Source organism: Vigna unguiculata, chromosome 10 (genome assembly GCF_004118075.2).
Source record: "Vigna unguiculata cultivar IT97K-499-35 chromosome 10, ASM411807v1, whole genome shotgun sequence".
Taxonomy (NCBI): Eukaryota; Viridiplantae; Streptophyta; class Magnoliopsida; order Fabales; family Fabaceae; genus Vigna; species Vigna unguiculata.
The window spans coordinates 38,732,727-38,759,402 of record NC_040288.1 but is presented as its reverse complement, the minus strand read 5'-3'; the positions used below and the strand labels follow the sequence as shown (position 1 = coordinate 38,759,402).

Genomic DNA, 26,676 nt, shown 5'->3' with positions numbered 1-26,676 from the left:
GTGAGGCTGGGAGAGAAAATCATTAAAATAATATGTTTGATGAGAGAAATACAAAAGCAAACCAAATCTTAAAAATGGAGACTCGTTCGTTGTACTTTTTGACCCATTTTTAAGTTTGAGTTACAAGCCATTCTCAAAAACCATATCTAGCAAATGATTGTATCTTTTCCTCCTCAAATGGTTCAATCTTTGATTTTGATTTCTAGAATGGGTTCGTTTTGATACTCAAGTTTGATAACGGCGCAAAGATTAGGACCAAAAAACAGAGTTGTGTGGTGTTAGGGGTAATTTGCAAATGGTTTTGGAGGTGGAGGCTCTAGCATCTCATTTTTGAGGATTAATGACTTTGATTTTGTGTGTTCTTGGTCTAAACCAACTTTATTAGGATAGATATTATACCACTTCGAAAGGGTGTTTATATTTCAACTCAATATACATGATAAATGCCTTTCAAAGGTAAGGTTAGAGTTTTCCTCTATCTATAATTTGATTTGATTGTATACTTAGTCCATATCAAATATCTAATATAACAATAATAAAGAAAAATAAAGCCTATAGAATTTTAAACATCTGAATTAATCTTACAAAACTAATTTATAAATAAGATTTATAATCAGAGTTGTTTTAAGATCCAAGCATAATCGATGTGAGATCTTCAAACAAAAGAGAATTGAAAATTATTCGAGATAAAAAAGAAAGATTAATTTATTAAAACATAAGTTAAAGAATGTTAAAATAAAAGTAAAAATACCTAAAAGAAAAAGTTATTAAAATTCTAAATGTAAGTAATAATGAAATATTGATTGGTCTATTTAGGGGGATTCACTAGACAATAAGTTTGTGGATTTTCTAACTCAACTTTCTCATATCTATCTAGTGTGAAACTTATACTCACACTTGAATTTCCAACAATATCTCCTTTAAGGGTAAGTTCCTTCCATCTCAGTACATCCTCCCTCAAGCGCTTGATACCCTTGTCAACAAGACCTTTGATACAAGGAATCCTCACAACTAGGATTCTTCGTCAATATTGTACCTCATTTGAAATTTATTAGGAAAAAACAACATAAATGAGATCTCAACCCAAGCCACATAAGAGTAATATTACCTCTAACATAAAACCTTAAGACAATGGATTTATAGGTTTTCGTCCTTATATATAGAGTTGTCAACTTGACTCATGGCCCATGTACCAAACCTAGCCCACCCTTCAATAATCTCCATTTTAGTAGGGCTTCAATTGAGGGGGCAAAAAAAGAAAACATAGCCCCCAAAGCCTTGTCTCAAGTGAGTTATAGTTAGGATTAAGGTGGGGTTTCCCTACTATAAGACTTTAATTAAGTCTTAAAAACAATACCTTTTGCTTAGGTCATATATTGAGCCGAAGGCCAAGACAGGTCAACCTAGGTTGTTTCAGACGGAAATTTGAGAAGAGCTCTCTCGAACCAACGATCAAGATGGATTGAACCGGGCTAAAGGTCGAGACGTTCCAAAAATCAAGACGTTCCAAAAATCAAGACGGGCAGAACCAAGCTGAAGATTTAAAAGAGTCAACTTGGGTCGAAAGTCGAGATGGGCCAATTTGGGTCGTAGATCAAGATGAGCCGACTTGGGCCGAAGGAAAAAACCAGGTCGAAGGTTGAGATGTGTGGCTTGGGACAAAGTTCAAGACGAGTTTGCATGGGCGTTTAGTCAAAAGGAATAGGTTGGGTCGATGGTCAAGATGGGCCATTTCAGATCGAAGGTCGAGACGGGCAAGCCCAGGTCGAAGGTCAAAACTGTCAGGTATGAGGCTGAAGGTCGAGACAAATCGACTAGCGCCCAAAGGTCAAAACAAGTCTACTTAGGTAAAAAAATCGAGATGGGTTGGGTCAAGCCAATGGTCAATTCACCATTACCGAAATTTGACCAAATCGGTCCTTGCCAAAATAAATTCCAATTGGCCCTTGGTCAAAATTCGACAGAATCCTCCCTTGACGAAATTCAGCCAAGTTGGCCCTCGTTGAATTTTGACTGAGTCGACCACAGCTGAACATTGCTCTAGCGATCCCGACCTCTAAGTTGGCCCTGTCCAAAATTTTTAGCCTAGTTTGGCTGAGTCGATGCAAATCAAGTTTCAATTGAGTTGACCCTAATTGAAATTTCACCAAATTTGAACGAGTCGGTCTAGCCGAAATTTGGTTGAATGCGGTCGAGTGGGCCCGTCTGGAATTTGACCAAATTCAACCGAGTTGTCCCCAAACCCAAAGGTCGAGACAATTGTGCTCATGCCAAAGGTTGAGATGGGCTAAATCAGATCAATGAGCGAGACGGGTTAATCTGAATCGTAGGTCGAGACGGTTGGCCTAGTAGAAGGTTAAGACTAGTGTGACTCGGGTCGAAGGTCAAGACTTTTCGACCCGACTTATGTCGAAGGTCGACTCAAGCTGCCCCGTACTAAATTTCGATATGGATCGACTCAGGCTGAAGATCGATCTTGGATGATTTGGCTTGAAGTCGAGACAAACTTATTCAGACTAAAAGTCAAGACAAACTCACCTAATTCAAAGGTCTAATACTATATTTTAAAATTTTAATATTTTTTTCAAGTTTAAAAGGAAAGTCCATAAATTAACCTTAATCTAAGACTTTTGTCATGTGACTTTTTCATGAGACTTTTTGACTCTAACCTACATAAGTCAAGACCATGTTCTATGAAGTAGGTCAAAACAACTCCATTTATATGTTGCTTAACTTTTATATTTTTATTTAATATAAAATTTAAATTCATACTTAAATTTCAAATATATGAATATAAAAAAAATGTATACTTGAAATATTCGTCTAAAGATTCAACAAAAATTGAAACATAAAAAGTTTGAGAATGAAAAATATTAATTTCATAAGAGTAGATAAGTGGTTAAATTGATTAAAATTATATTATAATGTTAATAATTTTTTAACTTAATGAGAAAGCAAGAGAAACCAATAAATTTTATGTGAGTTTTGTAAGAGTGTGGTTGGGTAGGGAGTAAAACGGGTAAATTAGGTGAATAAGTGTAAGGGGAGGTAGGAAAACAAATAATTCCATTTTACATACTTACACTTTCCTTTTACATGAAAGATCATTTTAAATCTTGTTCGCTTTGGTGTCAAATTTTCAATTATTAAATATGTTGATGTAAGATGGCAAGTGCGACCTAACATTCAACTTTCTCTAATTTAATTAACCAATAATAATCATGATAAAAATACTAATCATGGTAGCAATAGTAACAGGGATAATAATGATGTAATCGTGTTATTAATAATAACATAATTTGGGTGTAATAATGTTTAAAATTGATGTTTACATTCAATACACCATTGACTACTTTTATTTCCTATTCTTAAAAAATATAATAATTTCTATTAATACACAACATCTTTTTTATAATAATATGTTTTCATTATTTTGTGACTTTGTACATTTCTCTCATTAATTAGTTTAATTAAACTTTTAACTTTTTTAATCAACACTAAAGTTTTTAAACCATTATACTTAATAATAATAAAATACATATCTCCAAAATACAATCAGAACAATTTTATAAAGAATTGAAGTTTTTAAAATTGAAAGCTTCATGTACTTTTATATTTTACTGTTTTCTACTAACAACAAAATTATAATATATGAATTACTTTTAACTTACTTTTGTATATTTTAGCTATTTTTTAAATAAAAAATATTTGCTCGTCATTGTAAACTAAAGAACTTAATTCTTTTACTCAAATCTATCTACCAACCTTTATAATTTTTAAAATCAAACATTTTCAATGTTCTATCGTTGCCTAAAACCCTTTCCCATACATCACCTTATTCTCTACTTAAATGATTAAGAATTTTAAGTTGGAATTCGAAGAAAACAATTGAATGATGCTCTTTAAGGATTTCAGAACAATGTTATATCAAAGTTATCAGAAAAGTCACAAATAGCTGAGATTCGACGGTTGGAATTAAAAGGTCAAAACACCAACTTTGGTTGCAAGAAAACAAGCTTCAACACTTCCAGTACTTAACAACTGTATGTTTTGCATATTTCACATCTCGAAGTACTTGGCAAATATGCAATTTCTCATCTTGAACGTAAACAATATGAGAAACCCCACCAGGTTTTCATATAGTCAAACACCAGCACCAGTAGTATATTCTCACTTCTAATAAATGAAAGCTAGCAACTAATTACTATACCAAGAAACATACACACCAAAATAAGTTAGCTGAACCATCTTTTTGGATAAAATCTAGTTACATCACATCCTCCTTGTCTATACACAACTCCAAAAAGGGTGCAGAAGCAGCTCTATGTTCACATAATTAAATGGAACTAGCTTTGGACCTTTTGTGCATATTTTTCTTGATGATCAACAGCGATCGCTAGAGCTTGATTATGGGTTCATAAGGCTTGCCTTTCTCATGTAGGGGCAGATGTTAGAAGTGATTTTTGTTTTCCTCGTGAGCTAGAGATAGATCAGTTGATAGAAAAATTTACAAGACAATAACAGCCACTGTTATCACCGCAGCAGTTGTGAAAACTAGAGCCTGCAATACCAATAAAAATGTACAAAAAACAAGACCTTTTTTTTTTCAAAATACTACAACATATATAAGATTTGACACGGCAAACGAAACAATAGAAAATATGGATAACCTGTAAAGTAGAAATTTTGACAGTTGAAATGTAAATGCATACTCATTTTTAAGCACAGGACTTACAGCAATTGCAGAAGCAGCAAGGCCAGCCCGCTCTCTCGGATCCTTGTGATAGTAATTTCCAAAGTAGAGAATTGTAGCGTAATACCACATTAATGGACAAACAAATCCTAGCAGAAGACTGGCAAGAAAAAGAGAGGAGAGAAGATGCAACCATCAAACTATGCAAGCAGAAGAAAGTGAGAAAGAGTAAATATGCATAATATTACTCACGAGAACCATCCAATTCCACAGCCAAAACATGGTAGAGGCTTATCAAATTTTCCCAGTAGTGGGTTCTCTGCATCCCCGGTTGGAGCATACTTGTCTTTTATTTGTTCAGCTGTATCCATCTAGAGCCCTATGTATATTAAACTCAGGTTCAATTTACTTTTTCTCACACCAAAAAGAGACCCTTGCATATTTGAGCGTTTCTCTTTACGAGAAGGCATTAGAATCATAATCCATATAGTAAATGGGAATAGACTTCAAAAGAGAAACAAGAAAAGGAAAAAAAAAAAAACAAAAGGCAAGATGATAAGTAGATGTCAACTGCCCAAGTTCCTCATCATTACCAAAACAAACAAAAAATATATTAACTAAGAGAAGCAACGGAACATAATGAAAAAGAATTTCTACTTCTCATTCCGCAAAAAGAAAACCAACTTCATAGAGATATTCATATATTTTTTAACTATGCATTGACAAAGAGGGAAAGGCTTTTGTTCTCGTTGGAAAGTCTTTTCTGGGCAAATCTAATGTTACCCTGTGTAACTTCATTCATAAGCAAGAGATGAAACCCCTCGGATAATTGAGAACTTTAGAATTGTGTACCCATTTGAATATTTCATATCTGTTAACTGGTACCCACTACTAATAGTATTTTTTGGTTTTAGATTTCCTTTGAGAAAAAGAAAACCATGGTTTGGAAAAAAGCTATAAAAGATGAGCTTTTTCTCAAACGGTAGTTTTCAATTTGGCAGCTATTCAAGGCCAACACACAAGTGGCTAAAACACTTTAGTTTATTATTCCTTCAGACAGACAACATAACTAATGAAGAAGCTATAGTGAATGAAAACTCTTGTCCGGCATTTGCACACAAAATCATCAATACAATAGGAAGTTAAACTTTCAGAGAACAACTTCAATATTCTACCTACCTGGAGCCACTAAAATAGAAGAAAACCTAGTAGTGTTCTATCTTGCATAAGAAAAAAATCAAAATCAATTTAGAATATCCTGGTAATACTATCTCAAATAAGAGGTCACTTCAAAACAGCATAAACAAACAAACATCCAAACAAACTAGACATTGAACTTTTCTTTTCACGCGATAACTCTAAACAAAATGATATGGAATTCCACCATTTCACCAGAAGTATCCTCGCACAAGCTGGCTTCCTTATAAAGAACTCCCAAATCTAACGCGGAATTTCACATAACTGGAGAGGACAATCTCCTACCAAAATTTTTCAGTCCTAAATTACAATCAGTTTCAGCATCTAAGAGATAGACAATCCACAGATTGAGGACATAGATGCTCCACGATAAAGGATCTAGAGCTTAGCTGAGAAAAACGGGATGATCAAAATCAAATTTAGATATTATAGATGAACTAAAGCTACCTCTGAACAATGAAAAAATCTATTCTTTTTCAAGATCACAAAACATCCAACTCATCTACACAATGGGTGAAAAAAATATTACACGCCAGAAAGGGAATTCTGAGCCGTTACTTCAATTGACACTGAACATAACCAATTATGAATGCTAATATAGTTTAACTTTGCTTTGATTTCTCATGCAAGTTAGAGGATCCATCGCCTAAAAGGAAAAGAAAGAAAACACTCAGATCAGCCAACCCCCTATCACTAATTGCATTTCAAGCTATTCCTCCAAAATTACCAAAATCATAACACACAAGTCAAGTATAATTATGCAGAAACTTCAGCATCAATGTAAGAATAATGAGGACAGAAGCTTACCAAAATCAGTACTACCTTACAAGTAAAGTTGTTAGCTTGCTTAAACTACATATACAAAAATATAATAAAAATAATAACAATGACAATGATCTGCCCCAAAAGCCTGCAATACAACAACAAATTTAAAAACTTCGACAAAAAAAACATCAACTTGTTTAAAAATAGCGAAGACCCATACTCCATTAACGGAGTTCCTTCAAACCCATCTTCTAATTTTCCATCCCCTCCTCCCCAGTAAGAAATTTGTTTAACAAAAAATGTATAAAAATAAAAAATTCACCTTCGAAATTGAAGCAGAGGAAAATGAAAAAGAGAAGCGCTTCTGGAGAAGAATAAAGAAGCGCTTCTGTTCTACATGGCGGCGTTGTTCATTTGTTGGGAACTGAAAGTGGATAGTACAATGCGGAAAACTAGCTTTTTTCTTTTCTTCAGTTACAGTGACAAAACAAATACACTATCTTGTACGATAGGAATCAGCAATACGACGTCGCGCTGATTTTACTTTTCTGTTAAAATTTAATTTAATTTAATTTGTGGATAATCGGGTTAACAGTGTATTGAAGGTTGTTAATATTAGTGAACTATTTAAAATTTGTTTGAGTAGTAGTTAATATTTTTGAGTAAATAATTTATTCAAAATCATAAATATTTCTATATTTTATAGTTACTATAATAAATTACAGTATTGATATAATAATTTAATTTTATTACTGTTATTTAAATTCTGTTAATGATTAATATAATTAAATTTGCGTTTATATACTGTTAATGATTAATTAGTTATTATATATACTAAGTTAAGTATTATTTTATAAACTAAAATTATTAATATCAATATTATCTCTATAAATCATAAAAATTCCATAATTAATTTGTTATTAAAAATTTAAATTGGTATCGAAAATTAATTATTTATAAACATTTTAACTACTTACTAATTAAAATTTTAATAACCATAGCTAATATAAATATTAGATGCCGATTTAAACTCTAATTCACAAGTTAGTGATAAAATTTTATTAGTAATAGCTATTATTTTAAATATCAAAACTTTTAGCTTATAAATAATATTTAACTTAGCCAATAGAAAACTAATATTCTTTTATCTCTAAATTAATTATTATTTATTGATTTTGTATAGTGTATTAATATTAAGTTCTTAAAATTATTAATATATTTAATATTAATATTAATATTAATATTAAATATATATATATATATATATATATATATTAATTTCACCAATACTTATCAACTATAAATAAACATTATTAAAATTATATTATTTTTACCGTAAAAATCAGATATATTAATATTTATTGTTATAAAATAACTATATGTATCTAAATTTTTTAAAATAAATATATAAAATTTATATAAAAAGCAGTACTTTTTTATTAATTTTTTAACTATTTATCACATTATATAATCTATTAAATAAGACTAACGTTATATTTTTTTTCTATGATATTTTATTTTAACTCGAATTTTTATATTTTCAAATGATTTTGATGAAAAACTTAACCAAAAAAGTTAATTTAGTCTTTTATGAAATAATAAGAATGCTAATAAATTAAAAATTCAAATCGTGGTTCAATATACTATATCAGAAAACAGCCTCTTATTCTCTTCGGAAGAAAAGGCCTAAACGAAAGAAAGTGATTTGACAAAAATCATAAAATAAATTATTTCACCATCGTCAAACTTTTATGGTTGCAGAATCAATTATTTTATTGCGATTTTTAATCAAATGGAGTATGTATTAAAATCTATTGATAATATGGTGATGGTTCGGCATTTCATAAAATTAAAATTTCAACTGAAAACAACAATAAATACACTTATAATTGTAATTCAGAAAAAAAAAACAATGAATTTCAAAATTTTAAAAAATATAAATTAAGAATGATAATTGATAAGTGTAATTAATTGAAAGTAAACCAGTTAAAAATTAAACGTTTTAATAAAATAGATAAAAGTTGGTTTTGCAGAAAAAAATTAAGGATAGGAGTAAATTATGCAGATTGTTATAAGTTAAATTACACCAATTATTTAAAAATTTGTACAATGCTTCAATCATTAAAGAGATATAGAATATTATGTTTTAACAATTCTTTGATCAACAAAATATATGTTAAATTATATGATGCCAGTACTTAATAAAAATACTAAGAAATCAAAACATATAGAAGATATAAGTTTGAGTTTATATCTATTTCTTAAGTATTATGAAGTGGTTGTGATTCTAATGACTCATTTTATCTTCTGTTAGGATATTATCTTTTCATCCTTATTTTTTTTAAAGGATATATAAAATAAAAAAATTAGTACTCTTGTTAAATTTTATCTCTAATTTAACATTCTCGCCACATGTAAAATTTATGCCTCGTTTCTATTTTTACAGGGGAAGAAGTAAGTAAGTGTATATATTATTGTTTTCATATTGTTTCAAACATTAATAAAATATTTTATTAAAAAATTAAAAAAAAAGCTTTGTATCAAATAATAATTATATGTAATGGAAATTTCAAAAAATTACAACATCTATTATTTTTAATGCGGAGAGAATAAATACTTTTAGGGTTTAAAAAATTTTGTGAATTTCAAATGAGTTGAAGGTTAAAAGAGAAAATCGATGTAAACAGCTAGTAAGATAAGAGTTATTCAAATAAAAGAAAGTAAGAATCAAATAGAAATAAGTATGTTATGCTGACTAATATTATACACTCAAAATTAAAATAAAATTCTAAAAAAAAATAATGACTTGATATTTGCAATTTTTGAGATGCAATACATTATTTTTTGAAAATAATCACTAAAAGGTTTGTTAGGTTATCTAATAAAGTAAAATGTTTTAATAATTTTAAAATGATGTATGGAAACGGTAATGTACTTACGTATATATATGAACTCATACTCATTTTAAAAAAAATTGGTCATTGTTTATACAAATACATGTACTTAGTCAATCAATGATTTATTATTAAAATAAAGATAAATTTGGATAATGTTCGCAAAATATATTTATTCTAACAAATGAAATAAATGGTTAAGTATGTTTTTAGTCTCTGAACTTTGATCCAAAATTGAAATTCATTATGGTCAAAACTTTGATAAATTTTGGTCCCTAAACTTTCAAAATGAATGAATATAATTTTTTTAACCCAATTTTGTTAATTTTTTTTAGGTTTCGAATGCATTTCTCAGTAAATATTGAGTCGAGAATGTGTCAAACGGCATAAACAACTCCAATATTAGCATGAAATACGTCCCACATGTTAAAAAAAAATCAACGTTATTGGATTAAAAGGACTATATTCATTAATTTTTAAAGTTTAGGAACTAAAATTTATCAAAGTTTTGACCAGGGACGCATTCCAATTTTTGGCCAAAGTTCAGGAACTAAAAACATACTTAACCCATAAATAAAAAATTACATTTTATAATATAAGTAATGATTTTTTAATTAAAAATTTCAACATATAAAAAATATAAAGTAAAAGGAAATGGTTAAAAAAATTTGATGAAAAAGAAAATATTATTTTATAATATTCAATTGGTGAGATTTAAACAGTATATAAATTACATTTTTCTCTCCAAATTTCAATATTGTCAAAATTAGATAAAAAGAACTATGTTTAATGATCCTTAGACTCCTTACAACTTGTAATTTTTTTAATTGAAAAAAAAAGAAAGAAAAGAACTTTCCTTTTCTTCTACTTTTTCATATATAGTGTAAATATTCACTGTCAATATCATGATAGACTTCTATACGTACACTAAACAAGCACAAGTAATGAAATCAAAAGTTGTAAAACCCTAATCTTGGCTGCATGATGATAACTTCAAACTAATATTTGTTTTTTAAATCTAATCTATCTTTATAAATAACATCGACAACCATTGTTAGAACTAAACTTAGGCACATGATATGTAGACACAAAGATTGTTAAAAATGGCAATCCAACTAATAGTACAGTTCCCACCAGATCATGGTAGTTTGCTTGACAAAACAAGAAACTTGACGAGAATATAATAACCTCGTTCCTTGTGTCTCATGTGTCTCAAATAACTTAGTTTCTTTAATAATCCGTTCCCACGCGAGACAAGGTACCATCATGTTTTCCAATACTCCAACAACTGTTGTGGTCGGAAGAGACTCCACCGTGATCGCAGTTAGCGGAGGTCGACATAGCAATGGTGCTGTCAAATGGGCTGTGGAACACCTCCTAAAGAAGAACTCCTCATGCATTCTTCTTCATGTTCGAACTAAGACCATGCTTACACGTAGGTACCTTCTCCTTAGTCTTTTTAAATTTTTCAACCTTAGAAAATATACATTTTGCATGTGATGGATTTTTCGAAAAAGAATGATCAGAGAGAATTAACATTAATCTGATAAAATCTAACACATTTATAAATGATCGATACTACCTCAAACCCAAAACATTTATATTTATGAGTTTTCTTGTGTGGTGTTCAAATTTCTCATTTTTACTCAATATAGAATTTAGATTCACATTTAAATTTTTTAAGAGTCTCTTTCAATCATAAATCTCTTCACATCTTACTTTACGTGATGAGTATTTCGAAAAAGAATGACCAGAGAAAATTAACATCAATCTGACAAAGTCTAACACATATACACACACTACCTCAAACACAAAACTTTTAAGACAATAATGAATTTTCTTATTATAGTATTCAAATTTTTCAAATTTACTCTATGTAAGACTTAAATTTATATCTAAGTTTTCTTTGAGTCTTTTTTTCAAGTATGATTTTCTTCGTATTTTCCTTTGGAGCGAAACTACATCAAATCATTAAGTATCCCTTTAGAGGATAAGCACATAAATTCAACTCTCAACATATTTTTCTTTCTTCTTCTCTTTTTGACTTTCTCAATTTAAACAAAAGGGTTTCCTTATATATAAAAGTTAAACAACAACTATGTACCATGACTTTTCAAATTTGGTTTGTGCAGCTGAAAATAATAATGATGCACCCAAAAATGGACGTCCACCAAATGAAGAAGAATTGCACCAATTCTTTCTTCCCTTTAGAGGATTTTGTGCCAGAAAAGGGGTGTGTAATGTATTCCAGTGTATCTTAAATCAAATTTTAAATTCTTATGTGTGTATCATAACTGAAAATTTGCTACCATAATAATAATAATTATTATTATGGATGTTGATAATTTCAGATATCAACAAAGGAATTGGTCTTGCACGACCTTGATGTTACAAGTGCACTCATTGCTTTCGTTGTTGACAATTGTATAAGCACCCTTGTTGTTGGTGCTGCTACTTCTTCCTGGGGTTCTATTCTAAGGTAATTTATTCTCTCACATGTTAATATTAGCAATTTTGTATTGAGTTTTAATGAATGGTTTTTGTGTGGTTTATTATAGGAGATTTAACAAAGATGATGTGTCAGCTAGTTTAGCAAAATCCTTACCAGACACATGCAGTTTATATGTTATCTCAAAAGGAAAAGTACAACATATTCGACCATCAGGTCATCATCATCCTCATCATAATCATCAAAATGTTGAAGCCACACCAGCTAAATCTATAAAAGACATAGTCAATTTCTTAGAAAGTGATCCATTGGATCAACCACACAAAGATCTCACCAATAACCAGATAGCTTTTGAAGATATAGAGAGGTACATGCTTTCAACCTTAAATCATAATTCAATCTATTATTTTGCCAAATGGTGACACTTTCATTTCTCAAGTTATTCCAAGCTTTATGACTTTATTACAGGTATTAATTTTTTTTGTGTTCTCGCTTGAATATGCAGGAAACTAATCAAAGATGTAGTGAAACACCAATCTAATAAACTTTGGGAATATTTACATGAAGAAACAAATTCACCAAAAAGTCCAATTGAGTACCCTTCATCACAAAATTCATCTGCAAATAATACTCCTGGAAATAGTGACAGCACGGGGCAAACACTTGGTCCTCCTTTGATTAATAAGTTACATGAAAACCAAAAAGTTGTGGTAAACCATTCTAGGACCAATTCACACCATTGTGGGACCAATTCATACCATTCTATTAGGCCAATTTCATACCATTCTAGGACCAGTTCACACCATTGTGGGAACAATTCTTCTCTAAAAGATCAAGTAAGTGTTTTATTACAAAGAAGGAAAATGTTACTTTTTCACATAGTTTAGCATTTAAGAAAGTAAAAAAAAAAAACGTATGTGTATTTCACAATCATAATAAGAACCAAGTTTGCTTGCACATGTATCCCTTTCAAAACATAATACATGATATAAAGCTTGAGGTTAGATTAACTTAACCTATATGCTTTACTCCCTACTTTGATCATTTGAAATTAGGTGAAATTTTTAAGCATAATTGACAAAAACTACATATCTTTTTCAAATTGCAGGTGAGCTTTGATATGCAAATGAGGAAATTGAAATTAGAACTACAAAAAACTGCAGAGATGTATGGTATGGCTTGCAAAGAAGCTGTTCTAGCTACACAGAAGGTAAATTCATGTTATAACTTTTGTTTAATGGAATGACACATTATTACAGTATTTGTAACCGTATATGGTTTTAGTTATTGCTTATTAAACATGTTATTAACTATTTCTTTTTGTCAATTTTAAAACACAACTACTTTTCATATACAAACTATACACATGTAGTTTGAGATCATGTAAAATTTGAATTTTTTGATGAATTTGTCTGTGTTGTTCCTCTGGTGTGATTTCGAATATGGTCACTGATTTTGAATTTTTAAAATATCAATATAGTATATTTTTAATATTCAGTAGAGTACACTGCAGAAAAACTTATTAGAGAATCTGAATTTCTTCTCGTAATCCATTGTTGTTTATAATAATAAAAAAAACTGTCTAATCAGGCAATGGAGATTGAAAAGTATAGGCAAGAGAAAGAACGTGATATGGAGGAAGCAAAGCTTGCTCAAACGAAAATGACTATGGAGTCCACACAAATGTCAAAACACTTGGTAAAAACGGAGTCTCAAAAGAGAAGGGAAGTTGAATTGAAATCCAAACATGAGGAAGGAGATACGATTAAAGCATTGCAGGAAGTTATATATAACAATATTCCCTACAGAAAATATACAATTGAAGATATTGATGCTGCAACAAATAAATTCGACAATGCTTTAAAAATTGGTGAAGGTGGATATGGTCCTGTCTTTAAAGGAGTTCTTGATCACACAACTGTTGCTATTAAGGCTGTGAAACCAGATTTAGCATATGCAGAAAAACAATTTCAACAGGAGGTAAAATTGTAGTTTTCTTTTAATAAGAAGATGTTTGCTTAAAGCATGTTACTAGTATTTAACATGAATGGTTTTCATGCAGGTCATTGTTTTAAGCACCATAAGACATCCAAACATGGTGCTTCTCTTAGGAGCATGTCCAGAGTTTGGGGTTCTTGTGTACGAGTATATGGTAAATGGAAGCTTAGAAGATCGTCTACTTCAAAGAGATAACAGTCCTCCAATCCCATGGAAAACGCGTTTCAAAATAGCATCTGAGATCGCCACCGGTCTTCTTTTTCTTCATCAGACAAAGCCAGAACCCTTGGTGCATCGGGACTTGAAACCAGCAAACATTCTCTTAGATAAGAACTATGTGAGCAAGATTAGTGATGTTGGTCTGGCACGACTTGTTCCTCCTTCGATGGCTAATCAAACCACACAATACCGTTTAACTGGTGCAGCTGGAACATTTTGTTATATCGATCCTGAGTATCAACAAACAGGATTGTTGGGTGTGAAATCAGACGTATATTCATTAGGAGTGGTGTTGCTACAAATCATTACAGCAAAATCTCCAATGGGTTTGTCACACTTGGTTGAAAAGGCTCTTATGTCAAATACTTTAAGTGAGGTGCTTGATCCAAGTGTTAAAGACTGGCCAATAGAAGAAACTTCATCATTCGCTAAGTTGGCCTTAAAATGTTGCGAGTTAAGAAAACGTGATAGACCAGACCTTGGTACTGTTGTCTTACCAGAGTTAAACAAAATATCGAGGTTGTGGGACGATGAAAACATATATCCCTTAAGACATCACATGGCTTGAGACCATCTTGATCCTACCCAATCTCCAATAGCAATCCAATTATTGTTTTCTTGTAAAAAATTGATCAGGTATTGTTAGAAGATTGGTAAAAAGATAACAACCCATGACTCAATGTTATATAAGAACATTTTTGCATTCTTAATATTTTTTCAATGAACTACATGCCTAATATACTAGTTATTGAATTTTGATGTTATTATTGGTCTTTTTACTAATATGGGACAATTTAACACCGAAATATAAGTCATGTCAATGTAACACATCCATAATTAAACTGACACGATTTCTTTGTATTGAAGTTATATCACATTGGTAAAACTTTAATGTTTCATTGATCCCTGACAATTTAACATTGAAATTACCAATCTCGCACAATTTTTAAAAAAATTTCAACTTGAAATAAGTCGTGTCAACGTGATATGACTTTAATACAAGAAGTTGTGTCAATGTAGTATGACTTTACCATAATCAAATTTAAGTCGTGTCATGTTGGCATAACTTCTTTGTATTGAAGTTGTGTCACATTGGTGCAATACAACTTCTTTGTATTGAAGTTGTGGTATGTTGACATTACTTACCTTAAGTTTTAACTTTTTTAAAACTTACACCAAATTGGTAATTTTAGTGTTAAACTACCCTATATCATGCCTATTTAATACGCGAGTCGGGTTAGCCAATTGAACTTATTGGGTTGATAATTAAGATGTACTCAGTGTGAGTGGGGTTAGCCACTCAAATTTATTCTGATGTCAAGTAGGTTGTACTTAGAGATGTCAAAATGAGTTTCAACCCGTGAGCCAACCCGGCTCACCACGGGTTCGAGCCGGGTTGGGTTGAGAAAAATTTAACTTTTTCAAAAGTGGGTTGAACTCAACCCGGCTCACTTAACCCACGGGTTAAACGGGTTCGAGCCGGGTTGAAGGTGGGTTGGCCCACTTAACCCACCAACATTTTTTTACAAATTTTTTTAATTTTGTTAATTTTTTTTTAATAATTATTTACTATTCCATTATATTTGTTCACAATTTCATAATTTTAAATACTAGAATGTTGCTTAATTATATTTGAATAGTTTAAATGTTTAATTAATTTGATTGTCAAGTTATATATATGTTGATACTTTAATCTTTAACTATAATCTTTATAGTAAATTACTGTTGAATCTCTTGGCAAGCGTACCAAAAGTCAACTGTAGTATAATGATTTGAAGTAAGAGTGTCGAACCCACGAGGAACGGATTCAGTTGAAATAATTAATTATCTCGATCAGCATATATATATACAGAGATTTTAAATTTGATTTGACATTAACCTTTGCATAAAATTAATACAGTAAAAGCGGAAAAGTTTAGAAAAATACAGTAAAAGAAACTGGGATTGAATTTCATCTATCTCCCTTGTCTGTAATCTGGATGAATATAAAATATAACATCTGAAAATACCAATATTGATGCATACTCAAAAATCATTTATACTGATCCCTCGCGTATAAAATTCATAAGATTGGTTTCCTGAATATTGATTCCTCACATATTCAACAAACTATCCAGCATTACGGTCGAGTGTTAAAAGCAATTGATATATTGAGATCTATTCCTAGCATCACAGTATATCAAGTATCATTGTTCAAATCAGATTTTCAGAAATACTTTCCAGTCAGATCTAAAAATCAAAATCAAAACATCTATTGATCAGATAGAAGTAAGCATTAAGAGTAGAACAATAATACCAATACTGAGTAAAACAGAAATGCTATATATAAATATCACCAGATTACATCCAAGTTCGAGTAGATTACATTCAATCCCACGGAGAAGATTAGCCACTCATGGTAGCTATCAAAATCCTATGAGCTAAGAAGAAGAAGAAGAAGAAAATGAGAAACTGATGCTCCTGGTATCAACTCTGCAGCACGGACCTCTTCTCTCCCAAAATTCCAAGCTCAAAAATCACTTTCTGATGCATGAAGAATATATACCCACGAAGTCTCGCTCAAGCTACCAAAGTCTCGCTTGAGCGAGACAGCATTCTTCATCCTAAAGAAAGCCTCTCGCTTAGGCGAGATGTGTTGAAGCCAACATCTCGCTTAAGCGAGCAAGAGTACTTCAAGCTGAAAAAAGGGTCTCGCTTAGGCGAGATTGGCAGCATCTGAGCTCGCTTGGGCGAGTATGGGGGCAAGAGAGGGTCCCCACTGCACGAACTCTCGCTTAAGCGAGATTCTGCGTCGCTTAAGCGAGAATGGCGGTAGTGGCTTTGGCTTAGGCGAGAATGCTTTGGTTTTGAGCGAAGTTAACAGCATTCCTTCCCTATTTTCTCTATTTCTTACTTTCTCCTTCACTCTTCTTGAGTTCTCTTTAATCTTTCCTGAAAAACACACAAAATAGGATCAAATGATTTCTTTAAATCAAAACTTGGAAGCATGTGATTAAAACTTAGATTTAGGGAGAATCAATATGAAATGAACACAAATTTAAAGTATAAGTGCCAGAGTTTGTTATGAATCTTTACTAAATTTTGGCACTTATCAACTCCCCCCAACCTAGCATCTTGCTTGTCCTCAAGCAAAGTAACAAAATCAACAGCCATTCAAAACGAAAACTGAAATTGGTTATTGAGAAATCATTTTCACAGTTCCTTTCCAGACAACTTTTGCATTCCAAACCACAGATTCAAAATCAGAAGCAAATGGTGAGTCCAATTATCAAACAGCAGTAGGATAAGAGTGCAGCCAATTTTTCAGGAAAACTAATTGTAAGAACAAGTGATTATAACCAAGGAAATTCTCTCTTAAGTCTCACAGGCATGTGTCTCTCTCATTTTCCACTGAATTTCAACAAATCAAAATTGCTAGTCATTTTCAATCCAACCACAAACACACAATCAGCATGGATCTTAAGGTCTTTTCAAGGTTGTAATGAGGCTAGGCTTTCAAGAATAATGGTTTTTCAAGATCACAAAAAGCACAACTTAGAAAAGAGAGCATAACTACAATTCAAACCCAATTCTACTCTCCATTCCTCATAATTCAGACCTCAATACACCAAGTTTCTCTTTCATTCATAATTCACTCTTATCTCTTTTTGTTCTTTTTTTTTTGTTTTTTTTTTTGAGTAAATGTATACATTTCTACACAATACTAGAGAGTGAATTATGATACTCAGCCCTTTTCTTCCTTAAGTGCAATTCTACCAACCAATTACCCTTACAATTGAAAAATACACCTATGCTCTCTATCCCTAAGTGTGCAAAGGGAAAGGATAATAATTCAAGTTAAGGTTAAGGTGCATAATTCAAACAATTAGGCTCAAATGGGCTATCAACAAAGGATGATTATTTACAGGTTGGCTATTTGGCACTGAGTTATAAATTCAACAGAATTGCCTTAATCATTTCCATGCTTTAAATGTGATGTTATCAAGTGAAAACTCAAGCAATATCAATTTGTCAACAAACAGTGGAAACACTCAAACTGTTTAAGGATTCACACACTCACTGGGTTTTCTGGTTTATTTCCTTGGTATCTCACTTGTTGTTACAACTGATTATCTTGACTAACTATGCAGCACTAATATCCTAATTCTGTTTAATTATGAATTCAACCAAAATTTCTTTTTTTCACCTCTGTGTTCAGTTCACTCAGTTGTTCAAGACTCAGGATACTTACTGAAATCAAATTTCTTTTTAACCAACTTCCTCAAGAAAAATTTTCAAAGTGATTCCCAAAAAATTTTAGCTGTCTCTAAGTATTATGCACAAAATACTAAGCCAAAAAGTAAAGTTAAACAGTTAATCAACTAGAAAATATAACATTCTAGCCAAAACAACTAAAGCAAAATAGTAATAATTACATAAATACTGCAAAATACTAAAAGAAAAAGAACAATGAAACCGTATTTATAGAGTTTGAAGGGTGGAATGGTGATGTGGATCAATCTCCTCCAAAATCAATCTCATCCTCAATGTCTGCTCCATCTGTGTCAGCAGCTCCTGATGGTCCCTCACCTGCATCAGGTCCACCTCCCCCTGGGAAAATAGGACTGTCCCCAGGCCACTGTAGATAAGTGAAGAATTCTGGTGGAGTTATGCCTGGGTATGGTCCGCGGACATTGTGATAGAGGTACTCCTGAAGGTGGAGTTGTCCTCTATGAATAGAAGCATTTTGCTGGTGAGTGTGCTCCATCTGCAACCTCAGATATCTCATCTGCTCAAGCAATTCATTATTCATGTTGAGCTGAGGTTGCTGTGTGGGCCCTGTTTGTTGTTCTTCTCTTGCTGGTTGGTCTTCAGCTGGTTGGTCTTCAGCTTGTTGGTCCAACTGGGGCTCTTCTTGCTGCTCCAAGTCCTCTGGGTGAGTACAAAAATGTTCAATGAATTTCTTGGTAATTGAAGGTCTTATCTTTTCAGTTAGGTCTACCTCCACCCCTTGTTCCTGGCAAAGAGCTGTGATCAAGGCCGGAAAACCCAAAGCACCTTTTGCCTTGTCATTCCTACTGTTGACTTCGTATCTCACAAATTTGTGGATCTCTTCAGATATAATTGTGGCGACGTCAACAGTGAGATCCTCCCTCATTATGCAATAAAGGAGATGACATCTAGGCACGTTCAAGTCTGACACATGACCAATGGGCACTATGTTTGCAAGTAAGAATGTGGTCCAGACTTGGGCTAATGTTTTCATATCCCCTCTTAGAATTCTGAGGGGATTTCCAGTGGGTCCGACTTGATAAGATCGATTTGCAGCGCATATAAGGAGGGCCACTTCATTTTCGTCATAAGGTTCATGACTCCTCCTTCTTGTTGTGAAGTCACAGCGTTGCCCTGGTTGTAAAGGTAGTGGATTACCAAGGAACTCACTGATAGCAGCTCGATCATAATTTACCCACCTTCCCCTAACTTTAGATCTCTTTTCACCAGGATTGTCCTCAGAATAAGCATTTGCATAGAATTCCCTGACAATTTCTGGGTCAAATTTGGGAAGCGGGTCAGCCAACTTCATCCAGTTTCTCCTGATAAGGCCATTCAAGAAAGGATCATATTCATCTGGAAGTAGAACCACCTTTCTTTCTTTGATAAAGACCCAGTTCTTTATCTTTTCATAACGTTCTTCTCTTTCGGGGTCTCTAAAACGGTTGGTTATTGGCCTTTCAGGAGAAGAGCTACTTGCACGTCTTCTCCTCTTCCCTTTATTGGTCTCAATAACGGGATGTTTAGCTGTTGTCTTCGTTTTACCCATTGACCTGCAAGTATGAGAATTAACCACCAAAAACATGACCAATTCAGCTTAATTCACTAACCAATCACAAACAAGAACAATTTCAACATGGCATTTTAAGTAGGGCATTTTATCAAACACATGGAGTGCATTTTCAAATGGTGAAAAATTTTGAAACAAGTCAACCATAAGCAACCCACATTTTTCAATTTCAGCATCAATTCAAACTAAACCCCACAGTATAAACACAAAATGCATCAAATTATAGCATGGATACTACCTAGGGTTTACAAAAACACAAAAACGTGATTATGCTTGGTGAAATTGAAGAGAATGAGAGGTAGAGTTTACCTTAAAAAGGAATTAGCAAAGAGAAGCCGAAAATTAGGAGCTAAAATGCAGAGAAAAGACTGAATTGTGGCGCGCTCAAAATTGAAGAGAAGAGAAGGTGAGCGAGGGTTTGGAGAGAAGAGAGAAAGTGAACAAATCTGCCACTGTCCCTCACTTAAACGCGAATTCTCGCTTAAGCGAGAATGGCTCGCTTAAGCGAGATGAGCGTGAGAGGAAAAAATTAAAAGTCTCGCGCAGGCGAGACTGTTTCGCCCAAAACACCCCTGGTGCAGGGCATTCTCGCCCAGGCGAGATACTACTCGCTTAAGCGAGTATATCAGCAAACTTGGTTAGCTCAGGTTCTGCATATATCGCCCAGGCGAGACATGTTTAGCTTGGGCGAGATTTTGTGCAGTTTTGGAAAACTCTGATTTTGCCACTTCTCAAATTTTTGCTCAACTTCTCCTCACTTGATTCATGATCCTTTCAATCCAAATAACTCTAAAACACGCATCAAACCATACTTCAGTCAATTCTCTATCATTCCAAAAAGTTTCACATCAACAAACTCAAAATCAAGCTTTTAAACTCAAATTTCACAATTTGGCCAAAACAAGGCAATTTTTAACATTTGATGATCTCAATTCTGGCACCAAAACTCATTCCCATGCCTAGCATACCAGTTTTGTTTAAAAACAACCAAAATTGCATGGTTTGCCTTATTGAGATGATTGGATGCTAAAATTCACCTTTTTACACACAAACATAGAGCTATAAACACAAACACATAATTACATACACAAACACATTTAATCACACAAAAGATGAAATTGAAGTGCAAAAACATAATTAAAACACTGGGTTGCCTCCCAGGAAGCGCTTGTTTAACGTCACGAGCCTGACGCCTGTTTCATTTAAGGTTCATCAAGTTGAATGATTGTGGCGAGCCTATCAATCTCACCACCAAGATAGGGCTTCAACCTTTGCCCGTTTACAACCCAGCTCCTTTTAGATTCAGGATCCTCTAGTTCAATGGCTCCATAAGGTCTCACATTCTTGACAAGAAATGGTCCTGACCATTTTGATTTTAGCTTTCCAGGGAATAGCCTCAACCTGGAATTGAACAATAACACTGATTGACCAGGATAAAATTCTCTTTTGAGAATTTTCTTATCATGATAAGCTTTCATCTTTTCCTTGTAGAGCTTAGAGGACTCATAAGCGCTGAGTCTCATTTCTTCCAATTCTTGCAGCTGTAATTTTCTCTTTTCTCCTGCTGCCTTTGGATCAAAATTCAAGAATTTCAAGGCCCAGAATGCCTTGTGCTCCAGTTCAACCGGTAAGTGACATGACTTACCATATACCAGCTGGAATGGGGATAAACCTGTGGGAGATTTATAAGCAGTTCTGTATGCCCAGAGTGCATCATCCAACTTCATTGACCAATCTTTTCTTGAAGATGCTACAGTCTTCTCTAGAATACGCTTGATTTCCCTGTTTGACACCTCCGCTTGTCCATTGGTTTGTGGATGATAAGGTGATGCAATTTTATGCCGCACTCCATAATGTTCCAAACATTTCTGAAGTTGAGCATTGCAAAAGTGTGAACCACCATCACTAATCAACACTCTTGGAGTACCAAACCTGCAAAAGATGTTCCGCTTGAGAAATTTGATTACAGTTTTGGCATCGGCCTTAGGAGCTGCTACTGCTTCAACCCACTTCGTCACATAATCAACTGCCACCAAAATGTATTCATTTGAGAAAGAAGATGGCAGTGGTCCCACAAAGTCAATTCCCCAACAATCAAAAGCCTCAACCTCTAAAATGATATTCAGTGGCATTTCATGTCTTTTTGAGATTCCCCCTATTCTCTGACAGCTGTTGCAATGTTGCACATATTTGTGTGCGTCTTTGAATAAGGTAGGCCAATAAAATCCAGACTGGAGGACTTTTGCAGCTGTCCTCTCTCCATTAAAGTGCCCTCCATATGGGGAACTATGACAGTGCCACAAAATGCTTTTTGCCTCATCATCGGATACACACCTTCTCAACAATTGATCAGCTCCAATTTTGAACAAATGAGGATCATCCCACACATATTGGTGTGCATCTTTCAGGAATTTCCTCTTCTGGTGCCAATTAAAATCTTCAGGTATGACCCCTGCAGCTTTGAAATTGGCCATGTCAGCAAACCATGGCCTTTCTTGCACCATCATCAATTTTTCATCAGGAAACTCCTCCTGCACCTCTGATTGAGTGTTGGTCACCTCAGTATTCACCAATCTAGACAAATGATCAGCTACAAAGTTTTCACTTCCCTTTTTGTCCTTGATCACCAAATCAAATTCCTGCAACAATAAGATCCATCTAATTAGTCTTGGTTTTGAATCAGATTTGGTTAACAAATATTTAATTGCAGCATGATCAGTATATACAGTGATAGATGAACCAATCAAATATGCTCTGAATTTTTCCAATGCATAAACTATAGCTAGCAATTCCTTTTCAGTTGTTGCATAATTAATTTGAGCTTCATTAAGGACTTTGCTAGCATAGTGTATAGCATGAAAAACTTTGGATTTCCTCTGTCCTAAAACTGCTCCTATGGCATAGTCACTTGCATCACACATTAACTCAAAGCCTAAATTCCAATCAGGAGCAATTATCACAGGAGCTGAAACCAATTTCTGTTTTAACAATTCAAATGCATGCAAACATTCAACATCAAAATTAAAAGGTGTATCCTTGTTGAGCAGATTGCTGAGTGGTTTGGCAATTCTGGAGAAATCTTTGATGAATCGTCTGTAGAACCCAGCATGGCCTAAAAAACTCCTGATACCCTTTACATTTTTGGGTGGTGGCAGCTTTTCAATGATCTCCACTTTAACTTTATCAACTTCAATACCTTTAGCAGAGATTTTGTGGCCCAGCACCACACCTTCAGTTACCATAAAATGGCACTTTTCCCAATTCAAAACCAGATTAGTATCAACACACCGCTTCAGTACGGTGTTTAAGTTTTCCAGGCATTGATCAAATGAAGCCCCAAATACAGAGAAGTCGTCCATAAAGACTTCTATGCATTTTTCCACCAAGTCCGAGAAAATTGCAAGCATGCATCGTTGAAAGGTTGCTGGTGCGTTACACAATCCAAACGGCATTTTCCTGTAAGCAAACACACCAAAAGGACAAGTAAAAGCAGTTTTTTCTTGGTCTTCTGGATCCACTGCAATTTGATTATAACCAGAATATCCATCCAGAAAACAATAGAAAGCTTGCCCTGCTAACCTTTCTAGCATTTGATCCATGAAAGGTAAAGGAAAATGATCTTTCCTAGTGGCCTGATTTAATTTTCTATAATCTATACACATTCTCCAACCTGTGACTGTTCTAGTAGGAATTAATTCATTTTTATCATTACAAATAACAGTCATACCTCCTTTTTTTGGAACTACCTGGACCGGGCTGACCCAGGCACTGTCAGAGATTGGATAGATCATACCTGCATCAAGTAACTTCATTACTTCTTTCTTGACCACCTCTTTCATGGTTGGATTCAATCGCCGCTGAGGCTGTGCTACAGGCTTGTAGTCTTGCTCCATATGAATTCTGTGCATACAGTAGGATGGACTAATTCCTTTAAGATCAGATAAAGTCCAACCTATTGCACCCTCGTTGGCTTTAAGAACTGAAATAAGCTTTTCTTCTTCAGAAGCCGTTAAAGCACTACTAATCACCACTGGTTTGTTACCTCCATCTGCAAGAAACACATATTTTAAATGAGGAGGTAATACCTTTAGCTCCAGCTTCTGACTTTCAGTTCTATTTTCTTGCTGCAATTTCTCCGGCTGTATATCATTTGATTCAATTTCTTTTGCTGAATTCAGATGTGTTAGGTATTCATCAACTTCCTTTTCTTCATCTTCCTCCAGATCATCACAAGCACCAATCAAAGCTTTTTCTAATGGGCTTGCCTTTGTCAATTGTTTCCTGGATGATAGAAAAATTTCATCTATCACATCCATCCTGAAGCATTGTTGCTTGTCCTTCGGGTGCTGCATTGCTTCAAATACATTAAAGTTGACTTCATCATCTTGCACCCTGACCTTTAATTTGCCATCATCGACATCAATAATGACCTTGGCCGTCTTCATGAAAGGTCTTCCCAGTATTAGAGGAACTTCAGTGTCTTCCTCAATATCCATTACTACAAAATTAACTGGGAACATGAATTTGTCAACCTTAACCAAGACATCCTCTGCCACACCATAGGGATACTTCATGGATCTGTCAGCTAGCTGTAATGTCATCCGTGTAGGCCTCACTTCCAGATCTCCTATTCTCTTTAGCATAGACAAAGGCATCAGATTTATACTGGCACCCAGATCAAGCAATGCCTTTCCCACTGGTAATGTCCCGATTGTAACTGGAATAGTGAAGCTCCCAGGGTCTTTAGATTTCTGAGGTAATGATTTCTGAATTATAGCACTACACCCTGCTTCAAGCTCCACTGTCTCTTCAGAGAATCTTCTCTTTTTTGTTAGGAGCTCTTTCATGAATGTTGCATATGTCGGCATCTGCTCCATAGCTTCCACAAAGGGGATGTTAATCTGCAGTCGCTTGAAAATGTCCATGAATCTTGCAAACTGCCTTTCCTTGTCTTTTTTGGAGGGATTTTGAGGGTATGGCAGGCTCTTCAACTGAGGCACCTGTTTCTCACCCTTCTCCCTCTTTTTCTCCTCACTTTTATTTTTTTCTTCCTTTTCTTCTCTCTTATTTACAAACTCTCTTTTATTTTTTTCTTCCTCTCCCTCACACTCATTTTTTTCATTCTCTCTCTCTTTTTCCTCCAACACCTCCTCCTCTACACCCAGGTTGTCTCCAATCCCTCTTCCCACAACTTTACCACTTCGAGTGGTAATAGATTTACAATGCTCCTTTGGATTAGTCTGTGTGTTGGCTGAAAATTGACTTGTCTGCTGATCTGATAATTGTTTTGCCAACTGTCCAACCTGTGTTTCAAGATTTCTGATTGAAGCTTCTGTATTCTTCTGATTAATCAAAGAAGCTTGCATAAACTTTTCCAAAGTATCCTCCAGTTTAGATGTTCTGTCATGCACCGAAGGATAATGTTGTTGTTGTTGTTGATAAGGAGGTTGTCTGTTTGAAGGACCAGCATCTTGCTTCCATCCAAAATTCTGATTTGGATTGTTTCTCCACCCCTGTGAAAAGTTGTTATTGTTGGAGAAATTTCCTGGTCTTCCTTGGTTGCTCACATATTGAACTTCTCCTTGTGAGCTACTCTGATAAGAACAATGACCATTTGGATGATCTCCTCCACAGAAGTCACATCTCATGGGTTGTTGACTAGGAGAAGATTGCACAACTTGCAACTGCTCTGGTAATTTAGACATCTGCTTTGTCAGTGCTTCAATCTGTTGAGTCAGAATCTTATTCTGAGCTAAGATCGCATCTGTAGTACTAAGATCAAGCACTCCCTTCCTCTGAACAGTTTGCCTATTATGCTGAGCTTGATGATCTGTGGATGCTAATGCCTCAATGATTCTTGTTGCTTGTTCTGCATCTACACTCATCATTGTTCCACCTGCTGCTGCATCTAATATCATCTTGGTGTCAGGCCTCAGACCATTATAGAATATGTTCAACTGAGCAATATCCTCAAATCCGTGATTTGGGCATTTCCTCAATAAGGAATTGAACCGCTCCCAAGCTTCACAGAATGGTTCATCTGGTCCTTGCCTAAACGTTGAAATATCAGCTTTGGCTTTGATGTAGCGAGATGGTGGAAAGAATCTGTTCAAAAACTTCTCCTCAACATCCTTCCAACTATTCAAACTCTGATTTGGATGTGACTTAAGCCATTCCTTTGCTTTAACTGCCAAAGAAAAAGGAAACAACCGCATGTATACATGCTCAAGATCTCCTTCTTGAAAGCCCATGGTTCCTATCAATTCATAGAATGTAGAGAGATGAGTGTATGGATCTTCATTATCCATTCCAGTGAATTGATGAGAACTGATCAAGCTGAGGAAAGCTGGCTTCATCTCCAGAGTTTTAGTGGTGGATGGTATTGCTATGCTAGAAAAATATCTCGGCCCTTGTTGCATAGCATAGTCTCCAAGTGTCTTCCTGGCTGGAGCTGGTCTCTGATTCTCCATGTTTTCTGATTGAGGTGTGATGGAAGTACTGGAAGATTCTTCCCTTGTCTTTCCTTGCTTCTTTTTGCTTTTGCCTCTGTTCCTTCTAGCTGTCTTTTCTATCTCCGGGTCAAATGCTAATCGATCTTCAGGAACCTGACCTCTTAAGAGCATAAATCAAACAGCTCAAG

At 34.0% G+C, this 26,676-nt stretch overlaps 3 protein-coding genes and 1 non-coding gene across 5 annotated transcripts; 2 read left to right on the top strand and 2 right to left on the bottom strand.

Moving 5' to 3' along the window:
- Positions 1-3,975: 3,975 nt before the first annotated feature.
- Positions 3,976-7,139, bottom strand: LOC114167523 (60S ribosomal protein L18a-like protein). 2 transcript variants are annotated; one of them, XM_028052624.1, is made up of 4 exons: positions 6,978-7,139; positions 4,946-5,072; positions 4,736-4,853; positions 3,976-4,561 (listed from the first exon to the last, which is right to left on the bottom strand). In XM_028052624.1, exons 2-4 carry the CDS (start codon positions 5,062-5,064, stop codon positions 4,508-4,510), a joined length of 291 nt encoding a protein of 96 aa, XP_027908425.1. In that variant the 5' UTR covers positions 5,065-5,072; positions 6,978-7,139; the 3' UTR covers positions 3,976-4,507. The 2 variants fall into 2 exon arrangements, with proteins under 2 accessions (XP_027908425.1, XP_027908426.1); XM_028052625.1 differs by lacking the exon at positions 6,978-7,139 and having other exon boundaries at positions 4,946-5,093.
- A 3,676-nt stretch (positions 7,140-10,815) lies between these two features.
- On the top strand, positions 10,816-14,783 carry LOC114165652 (U-box domain-containing protein 35-like). The gene is made up of 9 exons (XM_028050224.1): positions 10,816-10,984; positions 11,682-11,782; positions 11,901-12,028; positions 12,108-12,217; positions 12,269-12,365; positions 12,504-12,708; positions 13,107-13,208; positions 13,589-13,978; positions 14,061-14,783. Exons 1-9 carry the CDS (start codon positions 10,816-10,818, stop codon positions 14,781-14,783), a joined length of 2,025 nt encoding a protein of 674 aa, XP_027906025.1.
- A 6,366-nt stretch (positions 14,784-21,149) lies between these two features.
- LOC114165651 lies at positions 21,150-26,659 on the bottom strand. Its single transcript, XM_028050223.1, has 4 exons — positions 25,184-26,659; positions 24,822-24,937; positions 22,354-23,936; positions 21,150-21,849 (listed from the first exon to the last, which is right to left on the bottom strand). The coding sequence occupies exons 1-4, from the start codon at positions 26,657-26,659 to the stop codon at positions 21,239-21,241; spliced, it is 3,786 nt and encodes a 1,261-aa protein (XP_027906024.1). The 3' UTR covers positions 21,150-21,238.
- On the top strand, positions 26,010-26,116 carry LOC114167965. Its single transcript, XR_003600563.1, has one exon. It is a non-coding gene; the product is annotated as a small nucleolar RNA R71 (small nucleolar RNA).
- Positions 26,660-26,676: the final 17 nt, after the last annotated feature.